This window comes from Hyaena hyaena, unplaced genomic scaffold, assembly GCF_003009895.1.
Source record: "Hyaena hyaena isolate Hyena2069 unplaced genomic scaffold, ASM300989v1 scaffold_454, whole genome shotgun sequence".
In the NCBI taxonomy this organism is placed as follows: Eukaryota; Metazoa; Chordata; class Mammalia; order Carnivora; family Hyaenidae; genus Hyaena; species Hyaena hyaena.
The window spans coordinates 435,957-455,996 of record NW_024081086.1 but is presented as its reverse complement, the minus strand read 5'-3'; the positions used below and the strand labels follow the sequence as shown (position 1 = coordinate 455,996).

Genomic DNA, 20,040 nt, shown 5'->3' with positions numbered 1-20,040 from the left:
ACCATACGTACACACTTTTCTAGATTCTTAAGACAAGAACAAATAAACACAACAGGAATCATATTTGTTTGTGTGAAATTAACTGAAATATACAGGAAATAAAGACTTTTTAAAAGTTTATTTATTTTGAGAGAGAGGCGGAGAGAGAAAGGGAGAGAGAGAATCCCAAGCAGGCTCCTTGCTATCAGTGCACAGCCCAGTGCAGGACTCAATCTCAGGAACTGTGAGATCATGACATGAGCTGAAATCAAGATTCGGATGCTTAACTGATTGAGCCACCCAGGCACCCCTATAGTAAATAAAGATTTTGAGATCGACATTGTAAAAAATGTATGCTGATATTATAATTTATTCTTTTATCTGTAAAGGTAATATGTCAGGGCTGATATAATTGTGTAAAACTCTTCCTGCTTCTTCAGTTTTAACTTTAATATGATCTCTCAAAGATCCCAGAGATCCACAAGACAGAAAATCCTCCTCCGAATTTGTGGCCAAGTGCCCTGAAGGAAATGAACTTTGTCCCCACCTAAAAACAGTTCCTTACCTATTCGGTACACTAAGGACAGTGCTTCAAGTGCACAACACCTTTAGATGTCCATAAAAATGTTTTCTTCTCAAGTCAGAAGGGAAAAAAGGAACGCTGAGGTGGAAGAAAATGTGGAAATACATAATGTTAAGATATTACTCTTTATATCAATACAACCATAAATATATATGCGTCTATGTATGTTTAAGAAGAAGGGGGCCCGCCAAGTCATAATGCTGCCTTGCCGCAAAAATGTATTCTCAAAAATACATTTGAATTATTTCTTAGGCATCCCAGATGCCAAGCCTCCTTTTTCAACCTCTTTGGAGGTTGAATTTCTCCAAAGAGGAGGAAATTTCTCACCTCTTTGCAGGGAATACTTTGTTTTACCTAATTTCTCTGAGAAAAGTGAGTTGTTTAAAAAGTTTTGGGGAGAAAAAAAAGTTTTGGGGAGAATGTTTTCAGCTAATATGTATTCACTAGGAAGTCTGTCCCCCAAAGTTAATTTTTTAAAGAGGAGGAGGAGGAAGGTAGAAGGAGATGAGCACTTCATATGACACCCTGACAAGTTGCAAGGAAATGCAATCTCCCAGGCTCGCCTCAGTGTGGACTAAGGGCGGAAGAGACTCTTGCTGATCTTTCTTACTTTATTCCGGGGTCGTCCCGTAGGGGGCGCGTGGCTCTCAGCACCCGAAGCTGCTGGCTCCCCAGCGCCTCAAGGACCGTATCCCTATTTGCCCCAAGGTCATAGCTCCCAACCTCGCTTGCTAGTCTAGAGCCGGGAACGTCGCGGTGTAAGCCCTCGGGGCTGAAGACCCCGCAGCGCATGGAGCCGATGGGGCGGGGAGGGAGCGCTCTGAGGCCAGGGATGCGATCACAATGGGGACAGGGGATGAAAGGCACCAGGGGCCCGGGTCCCGAGCAGTCGGCAGGGCCGCCAGACTCCGCGCCCAGGAGGGGGATGGGGTGCGCGTAGTCCCACCCGGGAGCCCGGGAGCCGCCGCCGCCGCCGCCACCCGCGCGGAGGGCTTGGAGCCGTGTTGCCAGCCCAGGGACCCGGGGCCCGGGCCGGGGGCCGAGGAGAGCCGGGAGGAGGTCCTGAGCCCGCAGGGCGCCCTCCGAGAGGGCGCTCTCCCCGCCCCTGCTGCCTCGCCTGCCCGGTCCGCCCAGCGCGCGGGGAGATCACCTCCACGCGTCACCTCCTCCTCCCCTCGTCCAGGTCCACCCGGGGCTCCCTCCCCCGGGCCGCCCCCGAACACGAAGTTGGCGGGAGCCTATAAAAGCCGGCGACGGCGCGACCCGCGGACACACGGTGCAGGCGCCGGAGCAGCCTCCGCTAGACCCGCGCCAACTCCTGCCCTGCCTACACCGGCTGCGCGACCATGGCCCATCACTGGGGATACGGCAAGCACAACGGTGAGCGCGGGCGGAGGGCGGCGCGGCGGCGGCGGCCCCTGGGGCCCCGACCTCGGCCGGGCTCTGGCTCCGGCCCCGCAGCGCCCGCACCTGCTGTTTACCGCGGCGGCGGGCACTCCCGAGGCAGCGTGTGCCCCGCGCCCGCCCCGCGCGCTGCTGCCCGGCGCTGCGAGGCCCCGTCCCCCAGCCCCGCGGCCACTGTCGAGGAATCCCCGCGTGCGGCGGCGGCGCGCAGGGCCCAGGGCGGGGGAGCGCAGCCTCACCCCCGGGGCGCGAGCCAGAGGCTACCTTAACCGGACCTAGGAGGAAGCAAGGAGGGTTTTTTTTTTTTTTTTTTTTTTACGGGAAAAATTTTAGTTGTTGATTGCAGAAAATTAGGGGACCTCCTTCCCTCCACACACTTCCTTTTTAGCACCTGTGGCTAAGGCGCTAAACACGAAGTGTCCCGGGACATTGTCGTGGGCTGGTTTGAATTCATTGCGGTGATTTCTGGGTTCTCCCATCATTTCTCCTCTCCTAATGTTAGAGAGTCACCAGGAACCTGGTTTTATCATGACCACTGATCTGGGTTCTCTAGAGCCAGCAGATGCAAGAGATAGATGCACTTGGCGCACCTTTCGCATCTAGGGGTGGGATGGGGCTCCCCAGGTAGGGGGATTCCTGACCATTGAGAGACGTGCGGGGCCTGAGCAATGACTCTGCCTTTACGTTCAGTAGGAGGCTACTAGGGAGGAATCCGGACCTGCTTGAATGGCTTCAATGATCTCGAATATCCTAAATGCTAACCACAAGCCCTGATGGTAGTGTCTGCCCAATTTCAGTTGCTGAATTCAATAAAGTGAGCATAAAAATAGCCAATATTTATATGGCAGTCACTCTTTGTTCTATGACCTTTCCATGTATTGATTCCAATTCTCACCAACTCTAGATGTGGATGTTATTACCCCATAATACAGATGAGGAAACTGAGGCACAAATTGTTTTTCAGCTGAGTGGTGCCCCCAAGATCGAAACAGCAGATTGGCCGCGCCGCCTGGGTGGCTCAGTCGGTTAAGCTTCCGACTTCAGCTCAAGTCATGATCTCACGGTTGGTGGGTTTGAGCCCCGCGTCCGGCTCTGTGCTGACAGCTAGTTCAGAGCCTGGAGCCTGTCTTCCGATTCTGCATTTCCCTCTGTATCTGACCCTCCCCTACTCATGCTGTCTCTATCTCTCTCTCAAAAATAAATAAAACATTTAAAAAATTAAAAAAAGAAAAGAAACAGCAGATTGGCTCCAGAAGCATTGCCCTTTTCTAGGGACCTGGGTCTGCCCTTCCCCACACACGGATTCACACCCCTCCTCTCCATGCTAGGACCCGAGCACTGGCATAAGGACTTCCCCATTGCCAAGGGAGAGCGCCAGTCCCCTGTTGACATCGACACCAAAGCAGCCCTTCACGATCCTGGTCTGAAGCCTTTGTCTCCTTCCTATGAGCAAGCGGTTTCTCGGAGGATCATCAACAATGGTCACTCTTTCAACGTGGAATTTGATGACTCCCAGGACAAAGCAGGTCAGTGTTTAAAAAATAACTTGTGTCTTTTAGCCACTAGCTATTTTCCCAGTTCAACAGGAGGAATGAGGAGTTGAGGCTTAATACTCCTGTTTGTCTCAGTACTCTAAGATGCCACTCTGCTAATCTTCATTAGGTCCTCGGCTCTGAGAAGTAGGCTAATTACTTTGAAGTGGCCTGGAGCTGTGGCTCCCCTATAAAATTCCTGGTTTCTATGTAGGGCATTGTATAACTGTAATCTGCTTGTGAAAAGTCACAAAAGGCAAGATCCCCAGACAGTAAAGATCAGCAACAATGCGATTTGCAGAAATGGAACTTTGAAGATTCTTTCTAAAATATTTGTTTTCCAGAATTGATGCCTATCCAATAAAAAGTATATCTTAGTGCTGTCTTCAAGGTAGCAGTGAGAAGAGTGAAAGCTTCACTATTTAAAATACTGAAAATTTTTGAAGCGTTGTATTTGTGAATACAAATGTGATCAAAGGTGGCAATATATCTTGGTATCCATCCAGAAATTCATTCCACAAATGAAGAGGTTTTAGAGTTGGTGGGCAGACCTGGCCCATTGCTGACAAAACCAGTTACCATAATTTATCTGTAGTAGAACTGTTTACAGGATGTCCATTGAATGCTTCTTTTTTCTTATTTAGAAGCAGGAGACCAATCCCATTCAGATATGGTAGCAGCTTTCATTGCCCATTGGTTGATTTAATTGCCAGTGCCCTATTTTCCTGAGTACTTTCCTCTGAAGGTCGTTGAATGAATGGTGCTGCAAACACATGATGTGTGATGGTATGAGAGCGAGAAGAGAGATGGGACAAAAAGAGAAAACACTGAAACTGAGAAGACATCCGATAATGCTGTCAAAATTTTGGAGTAATGACCGATAGTACTAATAGATAGTGTTTGATTATAGCCATTAGAGTCAAGTTGACCTTTTTTTTTTTCTTCAGTAGCTAGCCAGTGCATTCAGTCCAGTTTGGAAAAACTCTCCTCCCCACTTTAAATTACTTTTTGATGCTTGGATTTCTGAAAAAGTGATTCTGGAGGACAGTTTGATATAGGATAATGTGGAGATCATCTGAGAAATGTTTTCAACCTACCTGTGCCTTGTGTGCACTTCCCCCCAGTACACACACACATACACACGCACACGCACAAACACATATTCTGGCATAATATAATGACTAACTAGACTTTGGTTATTAGATTTAGTAGAGGATGTTCATTGAAGATACTCCTTCAATGATTCTACCTTCACAAGTAAGCCTCCCACTTCAAAGAAATAATGCTCAAGTGATTAAGCTAAATATAAGGGAAATAATTTCTTTCCTTCCTGTAAAGGATACTGAATATTTTGATTATAATATGACTAGACCATACTCTTGGTGGTATTGTACTTATACAAAGGATGCTATAAAACTTCGTGTTTATTTATTTAAAAAAAAACTGAGCTATTTTAGTCTTAAAAGTTTTTTTTTTAATCTTTACTTATTTTTGAGAGAGAGACAGAGTGGGAGCAAGGGAGGAGCAGAGAGAGAGGGAGATACAGAATCTGAAGCAGGTTCCAGGCTCTGAGCTGTGAGCACAGAGCCCAATGCCGGGCTTGAACTCATGAATTGTGAGTTCATGACCTGAGCCTAAGGCAGAAGCTCAAGGACTGAGCCACCCACATGCACCCCTGAGCTATTTTAGTCTTTAGCTATCAACATTAAAAAAAAGAGACACAGTAATGTATGTTTCAGTGCTGCCGGTGAAATAATTTTTAGTGAGCAGACTGTCCACCAGTCATATACCTCATTGGATGCCACATAGAAATTGGGTGCTTATTTGGAGCAATGGGGAAACAAATGTCTAACAAATAGAACCAGACGAGATAATTCCCTATATTCCTTCCAAATTTGATCATGAAATAATTGTTTCAGTAATATAGTATTACTGGAAAGTGGATTTCCGCATTTAGTCTAGCAACTGTGAGCATAGAATGGGTTCAGGTAGCCATGGATTCAAGTCCCAGCTCTGCCGCTAACTAGCTCGGTGGCCCTGGGAACGATAGCAACTTAATGTCTCTAATTTGTAGTTTTCTTAACTGCAAAATTGGAGTAACAACAGTATCTACCACAAAGGAAAGATGAAATGGGACAGTAGGCATAAAGCATGTTTAGCCCAGCACCTGGCACATAACAATTCTCCAGCCGGTGACCATTGCCGTTTCCATGTCTACACACCATTCGACTGCTTTTATTAGGCAATTGCTGTAGCGATCACCTGTGGTAAGATTACTGAAGAAAGTTTTTAATGAGCTGTAAGACTACCTGCCACCACTTGATGGTATTTAACATTTTTATTTTTATATTTTCCTCAAATTCCCATTTATCATATTAAAGTGTATACCGTTTTTATATGTGACGTTATTATATACTAACATGTTTTAGCATGCAAATGTCAAGTTCTGATGGATTTCTATATTAGCAGTAACTGATTAGAACTAGCCACACTTTTTTAAACCACTTCTCCTGGTGAGTAACATATATATTATTAAAGCCATGTTTAGACTTTGAACACAGTGGTTCTGATAGGGTCTCAAACCCATGACTTTAGAGACACATCCATTATTCACAACAACAACAAAAAACCCATTCGTAACACCCATTAAATGCGAGATCAGCTAGGTACCATGAAGGCAGGTAGAGGCCTGGCCTCCTTCCTGTATCCCTAGATTTCATTCTGGGGATACCTAACGTAGAAAGACACAGAAATAGCAGTGATTTTGGTTAAGTGTGACAAGGACATATTCCAAGGAACTATGGAAACGTGAAAGAGACTTAGACTTTCCAGGGTAAATCTTACGCTGAGGCTTGAACTTGGAGGAGACTCCAGGCAAAGAGAAGTAGGGAAGACTGGGAGATTTGAGAGAGAACAGTACGTGCTCTGACGGGCAAGGAGGTGCCATAAAAACAAAGAAGAGTTAGTTAGAAAGACTTATTCTCCTTTATGTATGAAAGATCCCTTTGTAACTTTGCCCATACCTCTTCAACATTGTCGGTTGCTTGGGTTAAACGAGGAAGCATTTTTTTCCCCAGGATGCAGAATATATTAAAATGTTGGCATTAAGGAAAAACAGAGTAAATTAAACAATCAAACCATGCAGAGGAATACCTTTTAGACTTTTTAAAAAAGAATCCTAGACTCTCACTTTAGGACAAATGATGGAAATATGCTAGTCAAATTCACTTAAAATAATTATGAGAAAACAGAATGCTAAGGAGTTTAACTTGATAGTCATCTCCCTTCTCATTTGGTGGAGTGAGACTAAATGACCATCACTTAAAAATAAAAGTTGAATAAGAATCTTTGAATGGTAATCATAGTTAATATTTCTTGTATATGTACCATGTTTTAAAAAATGATATGCTTTTCTATACACTTAAGTCTAAAAATAATTTATTCATTGTGGTCACTCAATATTTTATTTTATTTTTTGATCACTCAATATTTTAAATCAACAGCTTAACGTCTTTTTTGTTAGGAATTATTTTTATGGTATTAACATTTTTAGATCTCTTTTACCTCTTGTTTTCTACATCTAAATGTTTCAGTTCATTTTATTGATTTATTGATTAGTTTCTACCTCAGTGAGAGTTCAGCCTTCTAGAACTTCTCAAAGATTTACATTTTTAAATATCCTAAATATTATCTTATTTGATATTAGGGTATCAGGAAGTGAGCTGGTTGAGTTTATTAGAATGTTTGAATTTGGGAGAATTTTTTCAGGTGTAGAGTTAATGAAATAAACACGTGGAGTTAATAGGCTTTAGCTGAAAGCTCTCATCAATCTTCTCAATTCCTTTATAAACAAACCACCTGAAATTAATGAAAAAATGCTAATCCTGTTAGGCTTTTTAAAAATTTATTAAAAAGTAACTCTCTCTGTTTGAGTTCTTTTATTACTAGCTTTATCTGGAAGAAAAGAATACTAGTCAAATTATTAACTTCTGCTAACTCATTAACTTTTATTAATGAACTTAAAACTCTCCTGCTTTATTGCAGTGTTAGATGCAAATGTTGAAAAACCAATGCCTGAAATTATGAGCCAATCCCTATACAACTGTCATACGATTTCTGTTCTTTGGGAACTGAAATATTTTTATCTGTTTATATTATTTCAAGAAAAAAGGAAGAAAATGGACAATTTATCTGTGCTCATTTCAAGCTGACCACTGCCTCTATAATAATAGAACCTCATACATAAGTCTTGCTTGATTTCAAGGACTTGCTTTTGAAGCTTTAATATTGTCCTTCCATGAACACTTTTAAGTTCAAAGGAATCAGAACAGTAACAAGTGAAAGGATTTGTCGTGCATACTGTTAGTGGTGTAAGAGATACCCAAGTATTTATAAAACTGACCAAAACATTCCAAACACTGTATTTAATTATGTTCATGTCAAAAGAGTTTCCTTTGTTTTTTTATTCTCATATAATTTCCATATACCCGAAACTAAAAACTTGTTTTCTTTTAATTTTTCCAATTGTTTAATTCATAATTTTTTTGCCAACAGGAATTAGTGGATTATATTTAGTGGGGTCTTCAAAAGCATTTACTGAGTAAATGCACACACATACCCAACATCAGATTTTCATATATATTTAAGTTTATTTATTTTGAGAGAGAGAGAGGGGAGAGAGAGAACGAACAGGGGAGGGGGGAGAGAGAGAGAGAGAGAGAGAGAGAGAGAGAGAGAGAAAGAGAGAGAGAGAGGGAGAAACTGAAGCCGGCTCCACGCTGTCAGTACAGAGTCTGACACAGGGCTTGAACCTGAGCCAAAATCAAGAGTCAGATGCTAAACTGATTGAGTCACCCAAGCACCCCCTTCACTGCTATATGTTCTAATAAAACTTCCATTTTCCATAGTTCATACAGGAAGGGAAAACTGAAGTGGTGCTTTACCCTTTTAAAATCCAGAGCCTTTTTCCCTGTTGCCTGACAAAAACTATGGAGCACCTATTCTTAGACTTTGATCTGCATCAGAATCACCTAACTGCTCCCTCAGAAAATCTCAGTCATCAAGGTCAGCATCTGACTTGAGCGTCTGCATTTTAACAGATGATCCTGATTCACACAGAAATCTGAGGACCAGAGCTATGAAGTTGCCTTGAATATTTTCTATTTGTTTACAACATATAAGAGGTCTTAACAAGAAATAAAATGCTGTTCCATGTTTACTAGTTCATGTAATCTTTTTTTAGTTAATTTTTTAATAGCTTCTTTATTTTTGAGACAGAGAGAGACAGAGCATGAGTGAGGGAGGGGCGGAGAGAGAGACACACACAGAATCTGAAACAGGCTCTGGGCTCTGAGCTGTCAGCACAGAACCTGACCCAGGGCTGACACCCACAAACTGGGAGATCATGACCTGAGCCGAAGTCAGATGCTTAACTGACTGAGCCACCCAGGCGCCCCTACTAGCTCATGTATTCTATCCTTTGGGACTATCATCTTGTCTACTTTCTTTGTTTTTGAAGTCAATACATTCTTATTCTGGTGCTCTTAAAAATGCCTACCCTTAACACCTCCCTCCATCCATTTTAGTTAAACCACAGATCCTAGGTCTTGTTTTTACTCTCATATAATTTCCATATACCCAAAACTAAAAACTTCTGTCCCCTTGATTTTTAGTTGTTGTTTACTTTAGTGAAAGTAACAGTTAAACATCTCACTATTTTAAAAGAAAATGTGGACATCTTTCTTCATTCATTTTCTTGACTTTAGGATGTAAACTCTAGGATTATTGGCTACTGCCAAAAGCAAAACAGTAATGCATGATTTAAAGAAGATTGTTTATCTCCTGGAAATGCTGCATTTTTAGTAGACTTAGTCATGTACTTCATTAATAAGAAATCCCTTAAATTTGCATTTTAAACTAAAGATTATCGGAAGTGGTTTATTTGTATTTTGGATTTAAGAGAGATTATTGATATTCATTCAGGTGTTTAGTTTTTTACTTGGATATATTTTATGTTAAGTAATAAAGGGAGTAGGAAGAAAAAAATTTAAAAATGTTAAATTTTCATTTTTTAGTTTGTATAGTGTTGTATATTATCGGACTAAATGTCTTAATTTTCACAAATAACATAGTTTACATAATTTCCCTAAGTCATATGTATAGGAAGACAGATTAGAATATACTTAGTACTTATTTTGTGTTTTATATATGTAGTATGTGTAACTGATGGCTGATCATAAAAATTAAAATTTGCTGGAGCCTTTGGTGTTGAGATTCGGATTTAAATTGGGGAATCTTGAAAAATATATTCTGATAGAAGTCCCCAGTTATGTCTCCCTGTCCCCTGTGGAAGACATTTCTGTGGTACAATTAATCATGGACTCTTCAGAGCCCGCACTAGCATGGCTAGACTTTAAAGAGGAAAAATATATGCAGTCAGCAGTTTCTGCTATTTTTAAATATTATTTTTGCATCAGAGAGACAGACTTCATTTTAAACTTGGGTAGTTTAAAAAGTGGTATGTAGCAATCAAAATAAGTAAATAAAGAAGCAGATCTGGAAAAAGTGCCAGCTTCCTATTTTTCAACCAAATGTCTTTGTTATGTTGCATATAATAAGATGTATGCTACCTTTATAAGAATTTGTTGCAATTTATTACTGTAATGATGTTTTGGGAGAACTTCATTGACTAAACTCCATGCTAAGGATTTGCTAAGAAATAACCAACCAACTAGCTGAAGAAGATCAGAAATGTTTCTTTTTGTAGCAACTAAATTTTAAGAATTTAATAACCTTTCCTAGGTACAAGGGCTTCTAATCTACATGGCAACATAGTTTTATTTTAACAGGAGCTAAAACAGGTGTCTGGTAATAATAGATTAGCTCTGAGTGTGTTTAATCATTGAACCTAGAACATTTTTTGTGGTAGTTTTAGCAAAGCTTGTTTAATAAAAGCTCGTATACATTCTTGCCTAATTGTGACTTCTCTGAAATAAGTATATAAGGATGGAATCTTAAGATCTGCAAGGGAGAAAATAAGAATAGGAAACAGCAATAAGGTTTAGTATTTTTAAAATAGAAGATTCTGATATGATTGTTCACAAGGGAAAGAGACACATTTAAGAAGTTATCTTGGATGCTTAATATGACTTTTTAAAATTTATTTTGTCACCTGGTAGAACTAGTAATGTTACAGAGGGCATTTGTTTTTTATGACCAGCCAGTTAGTAGCTTTAAGAAGTTATTATAAAGGAATTGTTTATTTCATAAACAAATATTTTGTGTTAAGAATATATTATGAAAAATGAGAAATTTCTCATTTTTGAAAAAGCCTTGGCGGGAGTGCAGATAATTATTTCCTTACAGAATTATCAGATTAAAAAAACTGTTACAATAATTCATTGAATTTCAAGAGATGTGATTTTGTCAGATTATATCCAAATTGATGTTTTTTAGCAGATTTATAATGTAACGCCACTAACATAATTGGTTCTCTCCCTTCTCCCCCCCCACCCCCCCTTTTGGCCTATTGTAAGTCAGTGCTGACGACCAGAGGTTGTATTAGGAGTCGCAAGAAGGGCCTAAATTTCTTCCAGCCAGCTCTGTTTTTCACTTTGGGTAGATGAATGGGTGTTGCTACCATCTATGCAGGTGAAATTAAGCAAACAAACTTGACTCTACAGACTTTGTTGCTTTGTTTTGTAAAGCCAAAGTAAGTTTGGGCACACTATTTTATAGAATTATAACCCAGAGCTAGTAAAATGCAGTTATAGCAAGACATGTTTTAATCCCAGTTCTAGAGAAATAAAATTTGAAGCTGGAGAACTAAGCTGGTTTTAAAAGCTTTTAAATATATTGGTAAAATTTCATGAATATATACAAGTTAACACAAAGTTTTATGGAGAGGTTGGGGAAAACTGATTTCTCACTATTTTAATTCTGTCTAATACACAACTCCTTATCTACAAATAGACTGTACTGGAGATGACATCCACTCATCTTGTGCTTTAGTCTAATGAAGGTATATTAACACTGGAATAATAGAATCATAAGACAGTTATAAAAGTTAGAATTTTAAGTTTTTAAGAGTACTATGCACTCTGTTAGGCAATCAATAAATTTTTAGTGAAGTGATAAACAATTGAATGTATCCACCTTACAGATGAAGAAATTAAGATCAGAAAGGTTCAATAAAACATTTTAATGGGATGAAGCTAGTCAGTAGCAATGACAATCCAAATTCTGATTTGAGGAAGCCAGGGTAAGGAAAATTGGGTTTTATACTAAGATCAACAAAATGCTTATTGTTTCACGAATTCTGGCGTCAGGGGTTAGCAAAGCAGGTGCCAGGCAGTCATGTGGCCCTGGAGAAGAGAGCTTCCCATGTTTGCTTGTGCTGTGCGTACCGCAGACCCACGTTGGCAAGCAGGGACACTTCCCCAGTCAGTTCACCGAGGACTTAATAATTCCACTTACAACTTCCTTTCTCTGAACCAGAACCTGTGAGTCCAAACAAACCCAGAAGAGAAGTTATCACTGTGCTCAGAAAACAGATGGAAAAGCACCCATCCTTCAAGCCAACGCAAGTGAGGAGAAAAGCCAGTTGAAATGATTTTGTTCAGCACTGTAGACTAAACTTGAGTCTGGATTTAATGTTTGCAAAGTGAAAATGTTGCTACAGGAATAAATTTTGAATTATGAAAAAGGATTAAATTACGTTATAATATTTAGTAGTGTGTGTGTTTCATGTGCATATGTACATATATGTGTGTATATACACGTGATTGTGTGTATGTGTATACATTCATACACTCTTACTCATACACATAAATGCACATGTATAATATACATATATCATATGTATATGTGTGTTTTACATTTTAGTGCTGAAAGGAGGACCCCTCACTGGCACTTACAGATTGATTCAGTTTCACTTTCACTGGGGTTCATCTGATGGGCAAGGTTCTGAGCATACTGTGGATAAAAAGAAATATGCTGCAGAGGTAAGATATGCTTTTTTGCTTTCCAGGGGAAAATGTAAATTGATATTCAGCATTAATTTCAAAAACTTTGTTTTCTAAATTCAACTCAAACTAAGCAAAACACCTTTTTCATTTTTTTTACAAAGGACCTTCATATTTGCTTCTTATAACTTTTATTTGTGATCTTACAGTTAATGCTGCAAAACATTCTCTGCTACACTCAATGACATCGTTTGCCAAAACTTAAAGGAATTCATATTGGAGGATGGTTTTTTAACATAAATCTAGAAATAACATTTGTGTCTTCCCTCAAAAATATGTAACTTTTTGTCTGAGAGTTGATGAATTCACTTGCTGTTGTGTCAAATTGTGGATAATTAGGATGAAAACTAAAGAAAAGCTTTTATTTTAAATTACCCACACTTTACCTTTCTTTAGTAACCTCTAGCTGTGAAGAAAAGGTCACCGGGTCAATTGGCAGGTTTTATAATGTACATCATTCATTGTGGTTTTGTCTCCGGATAAAATTTGGAGGTTTTATGATGTGTATCATTGATTATGGTTTTGCTTCCGATTGCTTTAGCTTCACTTGGTTCATTGGAACACCAAATATGGGGATTTTGGAAAAGCTGTGCAGCAACCTGATGGACTGGCTGTTTTGGGTATTTTTTTAAAGGTTAGTTGATGGCCCAATTCTTTCTTTCCCTGTTTTTTGAGAAAGGTTAACCAGACCGAACATTCGTAATAAACAGGACCTTCTACAAAGAGCCTAGGGAATGCCTTTGGCTCCAAAATATTTTCAGGCTAATGTCCCCCCTTTGTATTTGCTAGTAGCTGTATAGATGGAGGACAAAAAGCAAAACAAAACAAAACAAAACAAACAATCTGAGAGGTATTAATTAGGTGCTATTTCGATGTAAATGTGAAGAACATATACATTGGAAATGTGAAATGAAACAAAGGTATGCTTCAGATGACCACTGGTTTTTATTTTAAAATTTACCCTTAACTAGAGAGTAGTGTTTCACGACAGGTATTGCTAAATTTAGATCAAGGTTGGGAGGGCTCAAGGGCGGTGACTCAGTATTGGAGAATTTCAGGCAACAGTGGGGCATGCAGGTTAAGCTGCCCTCTAGACAACTGTGAAGCAAGTGCAGAAAGGTCTGGGCTGGAGAGTCACGGAGTCTGAGATCATATGTCAAGGTAGAAGCTACAAGAGAATATGAAATCATCCACGGAAAGCACGAAGAGGGAGGTGATAAAGCTGCTGATAATGCATTCCTGAGAAACTGCAAAATGTAAGACATTTAAGGCGGTGGGAAAGATGGTATTAAATGACTAAAAAGGAATACAAAAGTCAAGGGAGATTGCTGAGGCTGGAGGGCAGAAGTAAAACCAAAGGAGAGTATTTCAAAAAGGAGAGAAGTCAAAGTATAAAATCCTGAAAGATTAAGGTAAACATTTGAACAGGGTTCCTTGCTTGGGTGGTTGGAGGTCAGTTGAAGGTCACTAGTGACATTTGAGAGGGTACATTCAGGGGGACCTGACGGGTGGGGGAAGCAGAGAGAAGTTGTCAGTGAAAGTAGGAAAGTTCGTGGTGTTAATGTAATCAAAGTAAGACGGATGGGTGGCATGCAGCAGTGGTAAACTTTGGTTCATTATTTGGAAACATTTTATGGTAGAGCTGCCCAAATCAAAACTGATGTAGTACCAACCAGATTACAGTACCTTGTACGTTATGTCTTCCTATAGATTGGTGAAGCCAACCCAGGCCTACAGAAAGTCCTTGATGCACTGGATTCTATTAAAACAAAGGTACAGTTACATTTTCTGCCACCTCAATAGAGAACCTATATTTTAGATCCCACTGGTTTTGGGAAATTCTTTGAATCAAACTGAAGAGTCTCGGCTTGACATGTGGTGTTTGGATGAGCAGTTAATGAAGGTAAAATGTGGCTTATATAGTCATTTAACTTTTCTTTATTCAAAAGCTGATCCTAATGCTAGTATAATTTTAATCTTGCATTTATTTAATCTTGTTTCCCCATCATTTGAACATTCTCCATGAATGTTCCCCCATCATTTGAACATTGACAAGAGTCAGAGAATCTCATGACTGCAAGGAAACTGAACAATCATCTGGTCAAATTATCAACTCATTCACACAGCAGATATTTAAGTACTTACTCCATTCCAGTCACTTTGTTAACAAAGGAGATACAATGGTAGGCATGAAGACTAATCCATCCCATGTTTAAATTCTCTCTACAGTGTAGCCACATTTAGGTCATTGAACATCTGCTAAATATAATCACCAGTGGCAGCCCTGGCTTCAAAAGCTCATTCTCAAACTGAAGTCATGTTTATCTTCTGAAATGCTCACTCATTACTCTTACTCTACCTCTTTGAATCATGTAGAATAAACCTGATTCAAAAACACTATTTTGAAAAGATGTATGTATCTTCACAGTCACTGCACCATTATTTACAATAGCTAAGATATGGAAAGAGCCCTAGTGTCCAACAATGGATGAATGGATAAAGAAGTGTGGATTATATGTACACAATGGAATATTGTCCAGTCATAAAAGAGAAGGAAATCTGGCTATTTGTAACAGCATGGATTGACCTTCAGGGCATTAAGCTAAGTGAAATGAGTCAGATACTGAAAGACACATACCATATGATCTCACTTATATGTGGAATCTAAAAAACAAAGAAACAAACCAAATACAATGAGTTTATAGATACAGTAAACAAATTGGTGGTTATCAGAGGTTGGGGGAAGTGATTGAAGGGGTTCAAAAGTTACAAACTTCCAGTTATGAAATAAGTTATGGGGATAAAATATACAGCATAGGGACTGTTGTTACTACTACTGCACTGCATATTTGAAAGTTGCTAAGAGAGTAGATTTTCAAAGTTCTCATCAGAAAACAAAAAACATTAGTAACGAGGCATGGTAATGGCTGTTAATTAGACTTACTGTGTTGATCATTCTGCAATATATGCAAATATCAAATCATTATGTTGTGCACCTAAAGCTAATATAATATTATGTGTCAATTATACCTCACAAAATGAAAAACCTGATCCTCCCCTTTTTTTCCCCTCTTTTTTGAGAGAGAGAGAGTGAGAGAGAGAGAGAGAGAGACACTCTTAAGCAGGCTCTACACTCAGCTCAGAGCCCAACATCAGGCTTTAATCCACAATCCTAAAATCATGACCTGAGCTGAAATCAAGAGTCAGTTGCTCAACTGAGCCACCTAAGAGCCCCTGATCTTTATTTCTTTTGAACCTATTCTCTCTAACAGGGTTTTGCCTACCCCCAGGCTAGTCATCTTTTGTTCCCTTTTTTCTCCTAGGACAGTTTTCTCTGTTTGTAACAATCTTGTCTCTCTGCTTGTAACTCATTGCTATTTGCATCTGTTGCTTTAAAAGTGTAGTATCCAGAAAAGAAAGCAGTTATTCAGTTCTGATCCAGCCATCAGATAGGATAGCAAGGCAATTACTTCCTCGTTAAGCAAGAAAATAATTATTCTATTTTCGTGACTCCAGCCTCAAGTTTGCATTATTTTAGTGGCAGCAGTTTCACTTTAAATACTGGACGTGATCAGTTAATAACTTAATGGAAATTATAAGGGATAATTTTGGAGATCAAGATGAGAATGGACACGTGAAAATAATATACTCAGTTTCTCTTGCTCATATCTGCTCATCTGTATTTACAAGTCAAATGCCGTCTGTTAATTTCCTTTGGTTTTTTGGTAAACATGGGACCTTTCTTAAAAAAAAAAAAAGTTTTCTGGCAACCACAGGGGAGTATATGTTTCTTGCCTTCCTCCCACTCTGATCATGTGACATTTGTAACCTGGGTGTTTGCCTTGTTCCAGGGTAAGAGCGCCGACTTCACTAACTTTGACCCTCGTGGCCTCCTTCCTGAAAGCTTGGACTACTGGACCTACCCAGGCTCCTTAACCACTCCTCCCCTTCTGGAATGTGTGACCTGGATCGTGCTCAGGGAGCCCATCAGCGTTAGCAGCGAGCAGGTCGGTTTTCTAAAGTGAGGGAGAGTATTTCATCCAGACAGAGGAGCTTGGCTTTTGGATTTGGACAGACCCAGGGTTTAAGGGCTTAATTCTCCTCCTGATGTTTCTAGCTGTGGAACTGGTATCTACAGCAGTGCGTAGCTGATAAACAGCGTTCAAGAAATATTTGCTGTGGGGCACCTGGGTGGCTCAGTCAGTTAGGCGTCCGACTTCGGCTCAGGTCGTGAGTTTGAGCCCTGCATCAGGCCTGGAGCCTGCTTCAGATTCTGTGTCTCATTCTCTTTCTGTCCCACCCCCACTTATGCTTTCTCTCTTTCTGCCTCTCAAAAATAAATCAATGTAAAAAAAGAGAGAAATATTTGCTGTTATTAGCCACAGCTTAGACAGTCTGTTTACTCTGTAAAGTTGGATAATCCTGAGGATTAAATGAGTAAAGTATCTGTCACCTAATAAATACTTTTATGAAAACTGTGAGGAAACCGAGGCCCAGGCAATGAAATTTCATATTCAAGGTTACATAGATATCAGTGGTAACTCCCAGGCGCTTGCTCACTCACACAAGAGCTTGCTGCAGTTTTATTTGTATCAGAATACGTTTCTGAATTCTGACAAAAGTAAAAGTCATGCTTTGGAGAAAAAGTATCTATCAAAAACTCATTCTGAGGTGCTTTAACAAGCTAGACCACAGACTCTTATCTCTCCCATATAATATACTTGATGTGGTTCAAGTTATTAATGCAGCGTCTAAGTCTCTGATAGCACCCTTTGTCTGTCTCTATTCCTCCACAGCTGAAATGAAGAAAATGGACATTCCTCAGTAGGATCCACAAGGACTTGGATCCTGGATAATTTAACCAATGTGACAGTAGCTGAGGGATAATTCCTGGACCAAAGAGATCAGGTTGAAGGCTGTTGATTTGTGGGCTGTTTTATCACTGCCCAAACAACCCTTCTTCACTTAGATCAAGCCTTGTTTAGAGAAAGGGAAGTACCCTTTTGCACAAATAACCTCAAAGAAGTAGGAGGCTGGCTGAGGGCTGCCTGTTTCACATTGTTGGACTAGGGAGCTGAAACAAGTTTCAAAGGGAATAGAATAAAGATCAGCCAATGTCAAGGATTTCCCAGTTTGGGCAAACTCATTTATGTGTTTCTATACATTTAAGCAGAGATGCCAGCCAATCACTTATCCCCTGGGGTTTGCAATCCTGGGACACTTTAGTTTATTATCTAGTTTATTATTATCTTCCCTGGGGCAGAAAATGAAACCCTAATTTGGATCTAAAATTTTTGTTAGTATTTTACATCTCAGATGTGTTTTATAGTCTTTTGATGTTGGATTTTAAAATTAAAAGAGGGAAAAAAACAAGCTCACTGTTCCTTTCAAATGACATCAACAGTCTTGTGTGTATTTTCTAGAAATTGATTTATTATCTAAAAGTATACACATATAGGGGCACCTGGGTAGGTCAGTCAGTAGAGCATCCAGCTTCAGCTCAGGTGGTGATCTTGCGGTTCGTGAGTTCAAGCTCCACATCAAGTTTGCTGCTGTCAGCGCAGAGCCCGCTTCAGATCCTCTCTTCCCCTCACTCTGCCCCTCCCCCACTTGCACTCTCTCAAAAGTAAATAAAACATTTAAAATAAAAGTATGCAATATAAGGTTTATGCGATGATCCATTTATTGAGAATCAAAGTGAATTTTGAACATCGATACATAGTACTGTGAATATTTATTTCAGGGTATAATGCAGGCATATAAATGAATACTATTGTGAAACTTGTACTTTTAATTTTTTCATATTTTATTTTGCCTTTTAGATGCTGAAATTCCGTAAGCTTAATTTCAATAAGGAAGGCGAGCCGGAAGACCTGATGGTTGACAACTGGCGCCCAGCTCAGCCGCTGAACAACAGAAAAATTAATGCTTCCTTCAAATAAGTTGGCCCTGGAACCAGGTCCAAATAACGGACCATTGGGTTTCCCTTTAGTTAAGCACAAATCTACCTTGTTGAATTGGACCTTGGCTGCTTTGCATCTGGTTTTCTAGACCTTTCATCTCTCACCTGATGTGCTTATTAGTAAAATGTGAAGACCTTGACCAGGTGTCATGCTTGACAGAATTGCTGTGACTGGTGCTTTGCTTATGGTAGTAGCCTTTCTGTAATAGAGAATATAATACAAGAAATAGGAGAAAAAGTACCTTGACTTTGTTCACAGAACAAAGGGTGATGAGCATTGACAATTGTTCACAAAAATGCTAGTTTTAAAGCATAGGAAAGTAGAATGATTGAGTGCAAATCCCTATCATGAGATAAACTGAGCTGTGTAATGTAAATTAGGTAAAATAGTCATGATTCTATGTAATGTGAACCAGATAAAATAAATGTTCATGATTCCAAGATGCTATATTAAAGAGAAAATTTTAAATTCTTATATATTTGTAGCAATGTTATCTTAAATATGAGTTATGTTGTAATTTAGTGACTTTTGAATTAGAGATGTAAATGAAGTATTATCTGTAAAAATTGTTATAATTATAGTTGTGATACAGAGTATATTTCCATTCAAATAATATATCATAACTTAATAAATATGTATTTTAGATATATTCTCTAATAAAATTTGGATTTTAATTTTGGCTGTTTTATTTTATTCTGGGCAATATGTAAAAATGGAAAAGCAATTGTGTACTTTTTTTAAAGGCTTATTTATTTGTTTTGAAAGAGAGAGAGAGAGAGTGTGTGTGTGTGTGTGTGTGTGTGTGTGCACGCGCGCGCGCACGTGCGTGCACGCAAAGGAGGGGCAGAGAGAATTTGTGCTGTCAGCCCAGAGCCCGACACAGGGCTTGAACCCACAAACTGTGAGATCATGACCTAAGCCGAAACCAAGAGTGGATGCTTAACCAACTGAGCCACCCACATGCCCAGAGCAAATGTGTACTTTTATAACTTATATTAATTCATTAATAATAAGCTATCATAATTGGTTACTCATAACTGTAGGAGTTTTCAAAAAAGGAAAATCCTTGAAGGTCATTTACTATTTGCCAACTGCTGTTTTAAGTGCTTTCTGAGCACTCATGTGATCTTCATGAGACCCCTATGAGAATTAATCCTGCAAGGGAAAGAAGAACTGGTTACACTAAAAGTAGCAAGGTGGAGAAATGTGTACATCCTGAATCAATATATACTCCTTAGAAATAAAACAAAAGTCCATTTTATCTTTAAAAAAAGGGAATTCAAGTGATACCCACAAGTAAAAAAGTCATCTGAATCTTAGAAAAGTAAATTATACCCTTACAGAGAAGAAGAAAAGTGAATACATGAAACCAAAATCTTCCGCTATTATAGCTGTTCTGGATTTAGCAGTGTGCCTGAACCATGCAATGGATTTTTGGCTGATGAGTTATTCTGGAAAGCCAAATGTAACACAAACCTTAAGTTCTACACTGCATGGAATAAAACTCCTATGTTTCTTGAGTTAGAAAAGTCTAAACTCATTTATACCCCTAACCT

At 39.4% G+C, this 20,040-nt stretch overlaps 1 protein-coding gene across 1 annotated transcript; it reads left to right on the top strand.

Annotated features, from left to right (window-relative positions):
- The first annotated feature begins 1,815 nt into the window (after positions 1-1,815).
- Positions 1,816-19,092, top strand: CA2 (carbonic anhydrase 2). Its single transcript, XM_039253473.1, has 7 exons — positions 1,816-1,942; positions 3,295-3,492; positions 12,382-12,500; positions 13,063-13,155; positions 14,232-14,294; positions 16,373-16,528; positions 18,344-19,092. Exons 1-7 carry the CDS (start codon positions 1,909-1,911, stop codon positions 18,461-18,463), a joined length of 783 nt encoding a protein of 260 aa, XP_039109404.1. The 5' UTR covers positions 1,816-1,908; the 3' UTR covers positions 18,464-19,092.
- The last annotated feature ends 948 nt before the right edge of the window (positions 19,093-20,040 follow it).